Below are 12,831 nucleotides of genomic sequence, written 5' to 3'. Positions count from 1 at the left end.
TCGCTTTCATAACGAAACACACAGCGTCTCACGACACATGGCGGCGGCGGCGGTGGCAGCGAGAATCAAAATACGCCTTCTTTCTTTGCGTGAACATTTGGGCGGCGTTATGCAAATCTTCCCACACAGTGATGTAGACATGTGGGGGCGTGTCTAAACGAGGCGTTTTAGGAGGGCGTGGACGAGTCTTAACTTTTCTAAAGAATATCTCTTTGGGTTTGAGAGCAATTTTAGGGATCTTATCTATTCATGAACAGCTTGTAACACTCCAAAGAGAAAGGAAAACTTGAAATCGCATCATATGACCCCTTTAACTTATTTTATTAAAGTTTTTGTTAATACTTTGAATTATATTTTATTTTTATATTTTCTGTTTTCACTTTAATTATAAAGAATTAATATTTTGTTGTGTTTTTTGCATTTTTATAATAGTTTTTTTTTTTTTAAATATCTGTGTAATATGTATTTCTTAGTTTCACTTTATTTATTTTTGGTTATTTTAGTAACTAAACTTAAACTAAGGGAAAATGACAAATGTTGCCTTGTAAGTTTAATAAGTTTAAGCTTTTTTTAATTTATTTTATTTCAGTGAACATTTATTTTATTTCAAATAACAATTTTTTTATGGTTTTAGTTTTAGTTCAAAAGAATAACCCTAAATTAGAGCATTAGAGATTATACTTTATATGTTTTGATGGTGTATGATATGTGTGGTTATGTGTCTTCACAGGGTGCCAGCATGTTTCCTGACGCTTCAGGCCTGTCTGATGACTCCCAGTCTGGAGCCAGTCTCATGTGGCCAAATATGATCCCGCCTCGTTATTCTCCTCCTTATTACCCACCTGATGAGAAGCCCCCGCCATACAGCCCCTAAGGGACCAGTCTGAGGAAGACATTTTCCTGTCAAGAGAGAACTGGCGTTGGCATTTTTGTATATAAGTAAACCACATCAGTGAACAATCGTCGTTCTGAATTAACAACCTTTGCAGAGGAGGCTCACCTGTGCGGCGGGTTAAGTATAGAGAGACTACAGCATTAACCACAGTCACTCATCACCATTCAGCAGATGTAATATGCAACATTAAACCTTGACAACATTCTCTCAAGTCAAACCCGATGTGTAAAATATTCACATCATGTAGCCTCAATCCAAGAGGACTATACCTAATAACAACTAGCCTGACTGTGAGATCAAGACTGTTCACAGATATGCCTTAAAATGTGTCCGCTTCCAGTACAGCTCCACCTGGCTCGCCTCCTTTTCCTGTTATAGGTAACGTCTGTGGGTCTCCCACTTGAGATTCCTCTGCATAACTCCATAATGTGAACTTCTCCCTTCCAAAGTGGCACAAAGTGTTTTGCGTTGCCTCTGCTCTCTCTGCACGAGGATGAGTCTCTTATCTAGCAATTGATTTGCACTTTATTGTCTTCAGAATTGACTGTATTCACACAGTTCTAGATAATTACTTGAGTTATTTTTAACTGTTTCGGGCAGCTAGATTGCGAAGAACTGTACATATATTTAGGCTGAATCTTACTTTTTGTTCTGAGTGCTTCATTAGCATCTATGATCTAACCTGTAATTTGTGGTGTTTCTTCTGCATTATGTCAAGCACACAATCATGTCACAAATTCTAATAATCTTTTGTGACAAAAATATCCTTTGCTTGATTTATGCAAAGTAATAAGCTCTTACACAGTGGTATGAAGAATGAGAGGACTTTCAAAACCTATACACCTCACATTCGTCTGCCGTTCTGTTGCCGTTGTTTCTGTCAAAAAATGACAGGATTTAAAGAATGTAAAAAGGAAGCTTAGCTTTATAAGTACCCATTATATAAACGTACACAAATTTAAACACTTTAATTGTTCACTACGTAATAACAGGAAGTCCCTCCACATTGCAAATATATCAGTGTGTGTGCAATGCTGTATATGTTGTACATATATTGAACAATCAAACTGCCTTCTCATAACACAACAGAATTGGGTCTTAAGACTTAATAGTGTTTTCCTTTTCGTCTGTTTGCGTGTTCACTGTGAGTGTCATGTCTATACACTTACTTCATTTGCTTGATTTATATCAAGAACATTGTCCTTTACTGATGTGAGTAGAGATATTAATATGATGATTTTATTACTCAAGCACACAATCATGTCACAAATTCTAATAATCTTTTGTGACAAAAATATCCTTTGCTTGATTTATGCAAAGTAATAAGCTCTTACACAGTGGTATGAAGAATGAGAGGACTTTCAAAACCTATACACCTCACATTCGTCTGCCGTTCTGTTGCCGTTGTTTCTGTCAAAAAATGACAGGATTTAAAGAATGTAAAAAGGAAGCTTAGCTTTATAAGTACCCATTATATAAACGTACACAAATTTAAACACTTTAATTGTTCACTACGTAATAACAGGAAGTCCCTCCACATTGCAAATATATCAGTGTGTGTGCAATGCTGTATATGTTGTACATATATTGAACAATCAAACTGCCTTCTCATAACACAACAGAATTGGGTCTTAAGACTTAGTGTTTTCCTTTTCATCTGTTTGCGTGTTCACTGTGAGTGTCATGTCTATACACTTACTTCATTTGCTTGATTTATATCAAGAACATTGTCCTTTACTGATGTGAGTAGAGATATTAATATGATGATTTTATTACTTCCTGGTGGTAGTAGTAGTCACATGCTATAAAGAAAACTCATAAGTTGGATCTTTGCCTCTATTGTTAATTTTTGACCACATTCATGTCACATGAAAGCATTTGTTTACATTTGATGTTAAAATCTTAAAATTAAAGTCTAATAGTTCAGCGCAGTATTAAATATAAACTGAATAGCTGGCATAGATTTTTTGCTTCATTATCACACATGCATTTCCAAGTATGTCCACTGGCATTTGACCATTGAATCCATTTTATCCCTCATCATGTGGAACCTTACAGATTACATTCATGTATCAGTGCATTATAATATGTTCACTGACAAGATCCACTCTGATATAGAGACAGGAATGTTCATATTGACTGGTGGTTATCATACTGAAAAATACTAATCACTTTCATGATGCTCTTGGAAATAAAAGAAATACATGTGTACTTTCTTCAAAATTTTATTTCATTCTATATCACACTAAGACCTAATAATAAATAGGTTCCATAAGAGAAGAAACTGTTAAAATGAAGGTCTTATATCTATCATGTACATGGTTATGGTGTTAAAGCACTAGTTCTGACTGAAGTCAAAGCTAAAATAATTAATAAAACTATGCTGAAAAAATAATTTTAAAAAATGATAAATGTACAAAATATTCAACCGTAAAGGAGAGGTCCTCTGTATTACCAACATGATCCTTTGATTACCCTGACAATTCAGTATCTTGTTTCTCTAGACATGAGCGGAGGAGGGATGAATATTTCTCTTCAGGTCTCGGTTACTGTCTGGGAAACTATATCAGGATATATGGCCAGCATATAAATAAACAACCTCAAAACATAATTACTGGACAGATGACATAAAAATTTCACATTTTTACTCCATCGATCTTAAAACCTGCTGACAATCAAAAACTATAAATACAAACATTCAAACTGTTTCTTACTGCAGGACCGAAACCTGCCATGAACATGAACTGCTATCTAGTGCCAAACAATCATTAATAACTACCATAAAAAGCTGACAAGAAAAATAAAACAACGTTAGTGTCTCTTTCAAATGAAACTTTGAAAATGAAAGGCATAATTTAGTATGCTGACTCTGAAGTTACATTACATTTGATTTAGGACTTGGGATTTATGTAACACTCTCAAAATGATATAATTGTAAAAATAACTGTAACAAACAGCCTGTACTTGATCCCTACTAATTACATCCAACAGGGTTGTAATGTCTGGAACATAAACGGGAATAGAAAATATTAAGGATCAGCTCTACGCAGGTCTAATGTAGCTGTACATAAAATATGTATTATCTACTTAGTCATATTATCTGACGAAGCATTATTACAATTCAGTAATGGACTGTGAAACTGAACTGTAAACCAACACTAATACATTTTCTAAATACACATTAAAGCACCTTAAAACAACTTTCATGAGTTGATGGATACTGAAGTTGATTTTTCAATCAAATGGTCCAGAGAACCACGACCACCCGCTCCTCAAATTAAAACACAAACAAATGAACAAGGCACCTGAGCCAGAGCAGTGCACAAGCATGCTCAGTATGTCTCTGGTATAACAAACTCAAATTCATTCTTGGTTTCGGCATTTATTTGGTCGATAGGCCGTGGAGGTGAACCCGGTCGAACGTGAGCCGCCGGTCTGTTTTGTGCTTCGGATTCTACAAAGATGTCATCCCAGGTCAGTGCTTTGCTTTGGCTAGCTGGAAGTGGCTGGTTGGTAAAGTGCTCTTTGTCTGGGTTTACATGTTGGACAGTCCCATCTTCACCGATGACCGGAATCCCCCCCGGGTCTTCGGACACGAAGGAATATGGTTTGAACTGCAACGTTTTACACGGCAGCAGCCGATACAAGTTGTTGCACGAGTCATCTTTCTCTTTCCTTCCCGACGGGTCTTGGTTGTGCGTTTGCTTGCAGTGGGTGGACAAAAGCTGATAATTGAGAAACGTTTCATTGCACAGTAAACACTGGTACCGTCTTTCGCCCGTGTGAGTGATTTCATGTTTGGTTCTGTACTCGGCCAGGGCGAAAACCTTGCTGCAGTAATGGCACGGATACTTCCGTTCCCATGAGTGAGTGTTAAAGTGCCGCCTGAGGCTCGTCAGGCACACATAGGGACGCTTGCACACAATGCACACGTAAAAGGTCTTTCCATCCATGATAAGTTCATAGTGATCCTCCTGCTCCAGCTTTGAATTTTTCTTTCCTTGAGGTGAGTGTATGGTCACACTGGGAACACTGTGTGGGATTTGCGATTTCCTACCAGGAGCCGATCCCTCTACAGGATCCTCTTTTACTGGAACAATGTCGTAGGTGTTTTCACCAATGTTGGCATACACTTTACAACCAGGCGATAGCGAATCGATTTCCGAGGCTTTGTCTAATGTTATCGTCTTTTTCCCCAACACTGACGGGGCCAAGTTTATTGCTGGTACTGGTCCGTTATTGGTGCTATATGTCGGCCTTACATCCGACAGTCTGATTTTTCCAGGCTGATCGGGCGAGTGCTCTAGAAGGACCTTTTTCTTATGGACTCCGAGCTCTTCGTTGTTGTCTAGAGGCAGCGAGGTGCTGTGAGGATCTGAAGGAAGGCTGTTCACGCCAGCTGGGGTGGTGGGTTCGCTGTTTGAGCTTGCTCTTACTGGAGAAGTGAGAACACTGCTACAGGCTTCTGGGTTCGAGAGGAGCACAACGTCTGGCTGGGGCTCAAGGTTATTTTGGAGTGACGTGTCTCTTTCAGAAGAAAGCTTGTTGTTTCTCTCTTGGGCTGTTGAATCCTTAGAGGCAATTCCTTCCTCGTTTGTGACTTTTTGTTTTTTAGCCTCTGGCCCTCCTGCTTTGTCATTAACATCTGATATCTTGGTCTTTTGAGCTTGAGGAGCCTCTGTTTTTGAGACGAAAAGAACATCATCGCTGTCCGAGTCCACTTCCTTTTCCGTATTACCGCACGCCATGTTGAATTCTTCAGCAGACAGTGAGAACGTCTCAGTAATGATTGGCATATTCTCACCTCCGGTCTCATGCTTCTCAGAGGAACTGATGCTGTTGTTGTCACTTTCTTTGGACAGGCCCGGTAATCCTTTGACTTGGGCAAGCGGCGTTCCTAAACTGGCTATGAACGTCACGCCCAAAGCCTGACCGGCGCTGATGAGATCCTCAAGTCTGTCTGATCGAACTCTGTAGATTTTAGACGTGTATATGTAATTCAAGATCACATCGAATATGTCTGCCTTGATGAAGTTCAGCTCTATAACTTGTCCAGCGACTGATAAAAGTTGATGGAAATAGGTACTCGAGGCAGACAGCACGCATTTGTGCGCCTTGAACTTGCGGTCTTGCACAATTATGGTGACATCACAGAATAAACCGCTGTGTCGCTCATCATTGATGGACCTCAACAGTGATGCTGGGTACTGAGTGTCTGCTGCAGATATTAGCTTTAGTTTCGACATACCTGTGGGGAAAGGGGAATAATAACGTTTAATATACTTTAACAGTTTGAACATATTAGTATTAAGAACAAATGAAATCTATTAAAAACCGTGTTAAAATGCAATTCACAGATCCCTGAACAAAGCCATATCTGCAGATGAAACTTTTTTTATAGAAGCATTTATTACATTTGAACTAGCACCTCATGACTACACCAAGTAATGTACGCGAAGCTGCAAAAGACACAGGCGCAAGTGGAATATAGAAAACATGGTGACATAAATTTTTAAGTAAATATAATGGGCGATATATTGCGTCACCAAAAATTATTGAGGTCATGAACATATATTGCGCGATAAGTCGATATATTGATTATTGCGACAGGCCTAATTAACACAACCCTATAAGTTACAAAGCTTTCTACGTTGTGCTTTCATTTCTGCAAGATATACTCTCACAAACACATTTTAGCTGTCTATCAATGACAAATCATATTTTCATGTCATATTTTTCTCTCAATTTGTTATGTCGATCTAAACATTACTTAAAAGTTGAATACAACTTTATTGTTTTTAAATTAAAAGCAACAGAATGTGGATATACACGAGAATCGCAGCCAGGCTAACGTTAGCTGGCTAATTGTACAGCAACAAAAGCCAAGCATAAAAACATACGCTTCTGGAAAAGTGACATAAAACTAATGCGTTTGACGTGATCAAACGAAATACTATTCCTGTGAGGCCACAGCTTTTTGATGTTAGCACTCAGAACCGGTAGGACCCCGGTGTGCAGCGGTCTGCGTGAAAACAAAAACAAATGGCTCAATTCAACTCTCCTTCCTGGTTTGGCGGCAGCGCGAGGCCTATCTGACTCTGCGATGCACAGCAACGCGTATGTGGTTAAATAAGGTGAATTCAAGTTTTAATCTCCCACATTCTTGGAAATGAATTTCCAAAATCCTATACCTGTTAGAATCCACGATTCCCTTTGCTGAGAAACAATAATGACAGCGATAACGTGTGTCGGTTGCCGTGGACAACACAACGGAGATCGAGTTCCTTCTTGTCTGAGACGAGCGAGTCTCTCCTCCTCCAGCCGACAGGCGTCGCGCACAACAGACGTGTGATGAATGGTAATGAGACAGAACGATTTTATCTTGAACTTTACTTGTATTTGCACACATATGAATAGGCATATAGAAAACAAATGCGTAATGCAATAATACAGAGATTTTGTTAAGTACAAATAGGGGCAAATTACATACATTTGAAAAGCTTTAGGAGTTTTACATTGCTGTTTCAGTTTTTTCCCATATTAGAAAAAGTGTCCATATCATTTTTCATATCAGTATAATATAAGAAGCTTTTATGGTATTTTGTAAATAAAATAACTAAAGAAATATAGTTTCAGTTTTGAGTCTGTAGAAATGTGCTATATAAATAAACATTATTATTATTATTATTATTAAGATGTAGAAGAAGAAGAATTTTAAAAACGGAAAATTACAACGTGCTTTATTGGCAGGACAAGACTGGTCATAGACATGTCGTAGACTGTATAAATGTGTTATTACAGTGTTATCAGTCTCATATATACATCTCAGTAACTATCAGGTTTTCAAAAGTCCAAATTACAAATGTGTATTCTCTCTAGCAGTGGTTTTGTGTTAGTTTCAAACACCTTTTGTAAATCCTGTATTCAAACAAAATTTCCCAGTAAAAACAAAAATACATCGATTATCTGTTTATATATAAAGCCATATTGGATTATTTGCCATTTTATCTCTGTTGTTTTATTCAAAGGATTTCGTCTGGCAATTACTCATTACATTCTCAATGAAATTATAATCTTTGTGTGCCCCTTGTCAGAACTGAGCTTGGTAAAAACCTCCTTTAAATATGCCGCCACTTCAGACTGGAATCTCCAAAAGGAGGTGAAGTTACAAAACTTGGTGTCTTATAATTATTTTAGGTTTTTACTACGTAATCTAGAGAGCGAGTTAAGGGTGTGTAATTGTTTTTAATTGGTTATATGTTGGTTTTTGTATTGTATGTTGTAACTATGTTGTTTATTTGTACTGTATATGCAAACTTGGCTGCCTATCTTGGCTAGGACACTCCTGTAAGATTTTAATCTCAGTGAGTCTTTTTTTCCTGGTTAAATAAAGGTAATATATTAAATATACATTCAGACACTCATGTGGCAAGCTGTCAGTTGCTTAAAAAGAAACAATAAATAAATGCAATTTTGGTATTTTGGTATTCATGAATGAAAAGCTATCATCATGTCATATAGCCTATTAGGTGACCCAGATATGTCTGTCATAGACTGTCTTTATACTTACAAGAACAAATTATTAAATCAGCATGCATTTTCCATATTCAAAAAGCAATCCAAAACAGAATGGAGTGCCATTTCGGTGGCAAAAAAAGAATAGTTTCAATATGCGCCTTCCAGGTCTCCAGGGGGCGATATTGCGCGTCTTGCTACACAATTCTTCACAATAGAAGAATAAGGGAAACGTAACACAAGCAGGCACAATTTGGATTTCAACGACGCTAGTAAACATTTTGGTCCTATGACCCGCGTTTAAGTTGTTTACTGGTTTCGTGGTGAGTCTCAACATAACCGTGATTTATATGAATTAACATATTTTTTGTCTCATTAGCTAAAGTAATCGAAATCGCAGTTCGCTAAAATCATTATCTAGCTAGCTTTGCTAACGTTAGTTCTGGTGAACTGCGACATGACCAACAAAATGTAATTAGCAGGCCGCTTTATGACCTACCTAACTAAAATACTATCCAATCGTCATTAAATTAACGTTAAAGTTAATAATACAGTTTATAGTAATGCCCGAGTTGGACGTAAAATGTTCCGGCGCCGTGAGCCCGAAGAGACGCCGACGCAGCCGCTCCAGCAGCCGCTCACCGGACCACGGGCTGAAGAACCGCAGACACGAGAATGAAGACGATCACAAATCGCGATACAACGACAAAGAGAGGAGAAGAAACCGGTTCCGAGTAGAGAATTCCCGCAGTCGCTCCAGGTCAAGGGAAAGAGATCGGTTAAATTGGTCAGATCAGAGAGACCGAGATCACGGCTTCGGATCAAGATCGGATTACTATGAGAGAAGAGATGATGCCCAACGACAGAGACAAGACGCCTTCATCGCGAGGTCAGACACACTTCAGTCTGTGGTGTCTTCATTAGCGAGCATACACGAGCAGTTACTGAGCATGATGAAGGAATTGTTTTCGGTGCATAATTACCTTTATTTGTTTTCTGCTTTTCTCTATCAAGGCGTCTGCAGGAACGTGAGAGAATTGGTGAACTGGGATGTCCAGAGGTCTGGGGATATTCTCCAAGAGTCAGAGAACCTGAGTGAGTTCATTAAATACCATATATCAGTGTCTACTGTTATATGTTTTATAAAGTATAAAAGGGGTCTAACGATACATCACTATCTGTTAATACATCGAACAAATGCAACACATAAATCAACATATATTTTGTAAGACGCACCTTTATTTTGACACTCTCATGTAGCCTCATCTGGAAATCTGCACTATGGAATATATTTGACAAGTTTTAACTACTTTTTTTTTTTCTGTATTAATGTAATTTTCCACAACTGGGGTGCCTCATTTTGTTGTGTACATACTAGATTTGCAGATTTTAGAAAACACAAAACTAAAAGACTTTCTTGACTCTTGTCATTGCTTTTCTTTTCTACATGAGATTGGTCTCGTGTAGTTTTTTTTCGTCATTATTTTTTTTCTATATAATAAAAAAAAAAGTTGTGTATTTTTTTTTGTTGTGGATGTCCCAACTGAGATACAGTATTTGCAATTTTCAGAGTTCAGTTATGTTCATGTTATTATATTTTGGTTGCATTTCTGAGTAAATACACACTACCGTCAAATAGTTTGGGGTCGGTTTTTTGAAAGTAGTGAACACTTTTATTAAGCAAGGATGCATTAAATTGATTGAAACAAGTGGACATGCATTTATAATGTCACAAATATTTCTGTTTCAAATAAATGCTGTTTTTTTAACTTACTATTAATCAAAAATATTAAGCAGCACAACTGTTTTTTTTTAACCTTGATAATCAGAAATGTTTCTTGAGCAGCAAATCAGCATATTAGAATGATTTCTGAAGGATCATGTGACACTGAAGACTAGAGTAATGAAGCTTTACATCACAGGAATAAATTACATTTTAAAACATATTAGAAAACAGACATTTTAAAGTGTAATAATTTGACTATTACTGTTTTAACTGTTTTAATCAGATAAATGTAGTCTTGGTAAGCATAAGACTACTTTCAAAAATATTTAAAAAATAATCTTACTACATTTTCTTTGTTTTTCTACATTATTTAAAAAAAAACTAAACCTGTGCTTGAGTGATAAAAGACATTTTAACTGTACTTGTACAGTGACAATAGCTTAAATTGAGTTGAAACTCAAAAACAGTCTATGTACAGTAATATATTCATCATATACTCTGTGCTTAAATGCTTTCATCTAATATCTTGTAATAGCTCAGATGAGCACACTCCTGTAGAAGAGGACGTGAAGAACAGCAGCTCTGATTCAAATTCACAGGGTAAATGATTCTTTAACATCTCACTTACACACAATGTGCTTTTTCACAGCAGGTTTACCGAATATGAACCAGAAGTTGTTGAATAAATAATCTAAATGTCTGATATCTTGTCTACAGAGGAAAAGAAGAAAAAGAAAAAGAAGAAGAAGAAGAAGAAATCAAAGAAGAGAAAGAACAAGAAGCACTCGGAGGACAGTGAGTCAGAAAGTGATTCTGAAGGTTTGTGGCATTTATTTTTGTTCTAAAACAAATTATTTTTGTGTGTAAGATTATATAAACAGTTACCTGCTTGTTTTGCAGAAGAGATGAAAAAGAAGAAAAGAAAGAAGAAAAGTAAAAAGTAAGAATCTTGTTTTCATCTGTAGTGTGTTGAATCAGCAAGGCTTGATTAGTTTCATACGATGCCATGATTTTGTCCTCGCAGGAAAAAATCAAAGAAGAAGAAGGCGAAGAAGGATCACAAGGCGTCCAGTAGCTCTAGCAGTGAACATTCAGAGGAAGAAGAGGAGGATGTCAATGAAATCTCATGGGTGGAGAAAACTGGTGTTGGAGAACATGTTGTTGGACCTGAAGCTCCTCTCACTCACTTGTCCCAAGATGACAAACCTTTGGAGTGAGCAATTGATTCTTCCTCCACTGTTGCTTAATGATAATGGTGGTTGTTTTTAAGTCATTTTTGATCCTGTCTCTGGAACCGAAGGTTACAGCTTTGTGCCTTTGTGTCTTGTTTCCCATAGTTTTGGCCACGCTTTGCTACCAGGTGAAGGTGCGGCCATGGCAGAGTTTGTCAAAGCAGGAAAGCGTATTCCAAGAAGAGGTGAAATCGGTTTGACTAGTAATGAGATTGTAGAGTTTGAGAAATGTGGCTATGTCATGAGTGGAAGCAGGTATGAAGCTTTTATATTGTACATTTGTGCACATACACTACTGTTTGCTGTCAGTTCTTTGAAAGAAATGAACACTTTTATTAAACAAGGATGCATTAAATTGATCAAAAGTGTAAATATATTTGTTACACAAGATTTCTATTTCAAATAAATGCTGTTCTTTTGAACTTTCTATTCTTCAAAGAATCCTGAAAAAACTGTATCATGGTTTCCACAAAAATAAAATGAATGTAATCTTAAGTAAAAAGATGAAACCGTTATAATTGTAGGTGGAGTAAATTGTATTCCTTATGCCCTCAGACATCGGCGTATGGAGGCTGTGCGTCTGAGAAAGGAAAACCAGATCTACAGTGCTGATGAGAAGAGAGCTCTTGCTTCCTTTAACCAAGAGGAAAGGAGAAAGAGGGAAAGCAAAATCCTTTCCAGCTTCAGGGAAATGGTGTACAGAAAAACTAAAGGCAAAGACGAGAAGTAGACTGTCCTGCAGAATTATATTTTCAGCTGGGATGTCATTATTTTTCTTTTCACATAAAACATAATGTGATTAAGTCACAGGTTCTACACAAATGTGTGTTTGTATTCATTTTTGTCTGCTTGGGCATCCTCCTGTACAGTTCACAGTGAGAGGCTTGTGAACTAAAATTGATGTGTAGGTTTCTTTTATTACAAACAAGAAATTCCCTTCATGTAATGTGTGTTGCATCTAAATAAAAATGGTCATGTAATCCACTGTCATGCTGGAGCTTTCATCAAGAATAGGGCTGTGCAATATATAGAAATTATCGAAATATCGCAAATGTACATATCGCAATATGCAAATCGCTATGGCTTGCAATATTTGGGGCCGTGAACAAAAGAGAGAAAATCACTCACTGCTCTTAACTAAATAACTTTTGTAGCTTAAATAAGAATCAGTGCATATTGAATTCATAGAGTAAATACTAAGCAGTGTTGTATTTTTCCTTTTTATTATTCAGTTCCTAAACTCATGTTAAAATGAAATTTTTTATGTAATGCTAGAGTAAAACACTACCGTTCACGTTCAGAAGTTGTTGTAGGGGTGCTTATCACAAAAAGTGAAACGTATGCTAGTTATATTAGAATCAGAAGTAGCTTTATTCACCACTTAAGTGTGCGCAAACACAACTAATTTGTTGTGGTTTTACAGGAGCTCTTGATACATACATACATACAAATAACCATATATA

General features: G+C 37.0%; 3 protein-coding genes across 5 annotated transcripts in view; 2 read left to right on the top strand and 1 right to left on the bottom strand.

Annotated features, from left to right (window-relative positions):
- LOC107752010 (transmembrane protein 255A-like) overlaps positions 1 to 2,117 on the top strand; it is a 7,895-nt gene extending 5,778 nt beyond the window's left edge. For both annotated transcript variants that reach the window (XM_016567847.1, XM_016567846.1), the window contains one exon: positions 731 to 2,117. In XM_016567847.1, coding sequence (XP_016423333.1) covers positions 731 to 874 — 144 coding nt within the window. In that variant the 3' untranslated portion in view covers positions 875 to 2,117. The remainder of the gene's footprint in view (positions 1 to 730) is intronic.
- A 1,108-nt stretch (positions 2,118 to 3,225) lies between these two features.
- On the bottom strand, positions 3,226 to 7,231 carry LOC107752008 (transcriptional regulator Kaiso-like). 2 transcript variants are annotated; one of them, XM_016567845.1, is made up of 3 exons: positions 7,084 to 7,231; positions 6,887 to 6,892; positions 3,226 to 6,146 (listed from the first exon to the last, which is right to left on the bottom strand). In XM_016567845.1, exon 3 carries the CDS (start codon positions 6,139 to 6,141, stop codon positions 4,228 to 4,230), a length of 1,914 nt encoding a protein of 637 aa, XP_016423331.1. In that variant the 5' UTR covers positions 6,142 to 6,146; positions 6,887 to 6,892; positions 7,084 to 7,231; the 3' UTR covers positions 3,226 to 4,227. The 2 variants fall into 2 exon arrangements, with proteins under 2 accessions (XP_016423331.1, XP_016423330.1); XM_016567844.1 differs by lacking the exon at positions 6,887 to 6,892 and having other exon boundaries at positions 3,226 to 6,143; positions 7,087 to 7,231.
- Positions 7,232 to 8,607: 1,376 nt separating this feature from the next.
- On the top strand, positions 8,608 to 12,300 carry nkap (NFKB activating protein). The gene is made up of 8 exons (XM_016567843.1): positions 8,608 to 9,299; positions 9,425 to 9,505; positions 10,672 to 10,736; positions 10,854 to 10,955; positions 11,037 to 11,076; positions 11,161 to 11,349; positions 11,474 to 11,623; positions 11,924 to 12,300. Exons 1-8 carry the CDS (start codon positions 8,974 to 8,976, stop codon positions 12,096 to 12,098), a joined length of 1,128 nt encoding a protein of 375 aa, XP_016423329.1. The 5' UTR covers positions 8,608 to 8,973; the 3' UTR covers positions 12,099 to 12,300.
- The last annotated feature ends 531 nt before the right edge of the window (positions 12,301 to 12,831 follow it).

The sequence above is a fragment of the Sinocyclocheilus rhinocerous genome, unplaced genomic scaffold (assembly GCF_001515625.1).
Source record: "Sinocyclocheilus rhinocerous isolate Xijiao unplaced genomic scaffold, SAMN03320098_v1.1 scaffold662, whole genome shotgun sequence".
Lineage (NCBI taxonomy): Eukaryota > Metazoa > Chordata > Actinopteri > Cypriniformes > Cyprinidae > Sinocyclocheilus > Sinocyclocheilus rhinocerous.
The sequence above is the reverse complement of the archived record's forward strand: the minus strand, read 5'-3'. Positions and strand labels throughout refer to the sequence as shown.

Coding starts and splice junctions, on each gene's coding strand:
- LOC107752008 (XM_016567845.1), bottom strand. CDS start 6,141: ATGTCGAAACTAAAGCTAATATCTGCAGCAGACACTCAGTACCCAGCA.
- nkap (XM_016567843.1), top strand. CDS start 8,974: ATGCCCGAGTTGGACGTAAAATGTTCCGGCGCCGTGAGCCCGAAGAGA. Junction 9,506..10,671: donor CCAAGAGTCAGAGAACCTGA/GTGAGTTCATTA, acceptor ATCTTGTAATAG/CTCAGATGAGCACACTCCTG. Junction 10,737..10,853: donor CTCTGATTCAAATTCACAGG/GTAAATGATTCT, acceptor TCTTGTCTACAG/AGGAAAAGAAGAAAAAGAAA.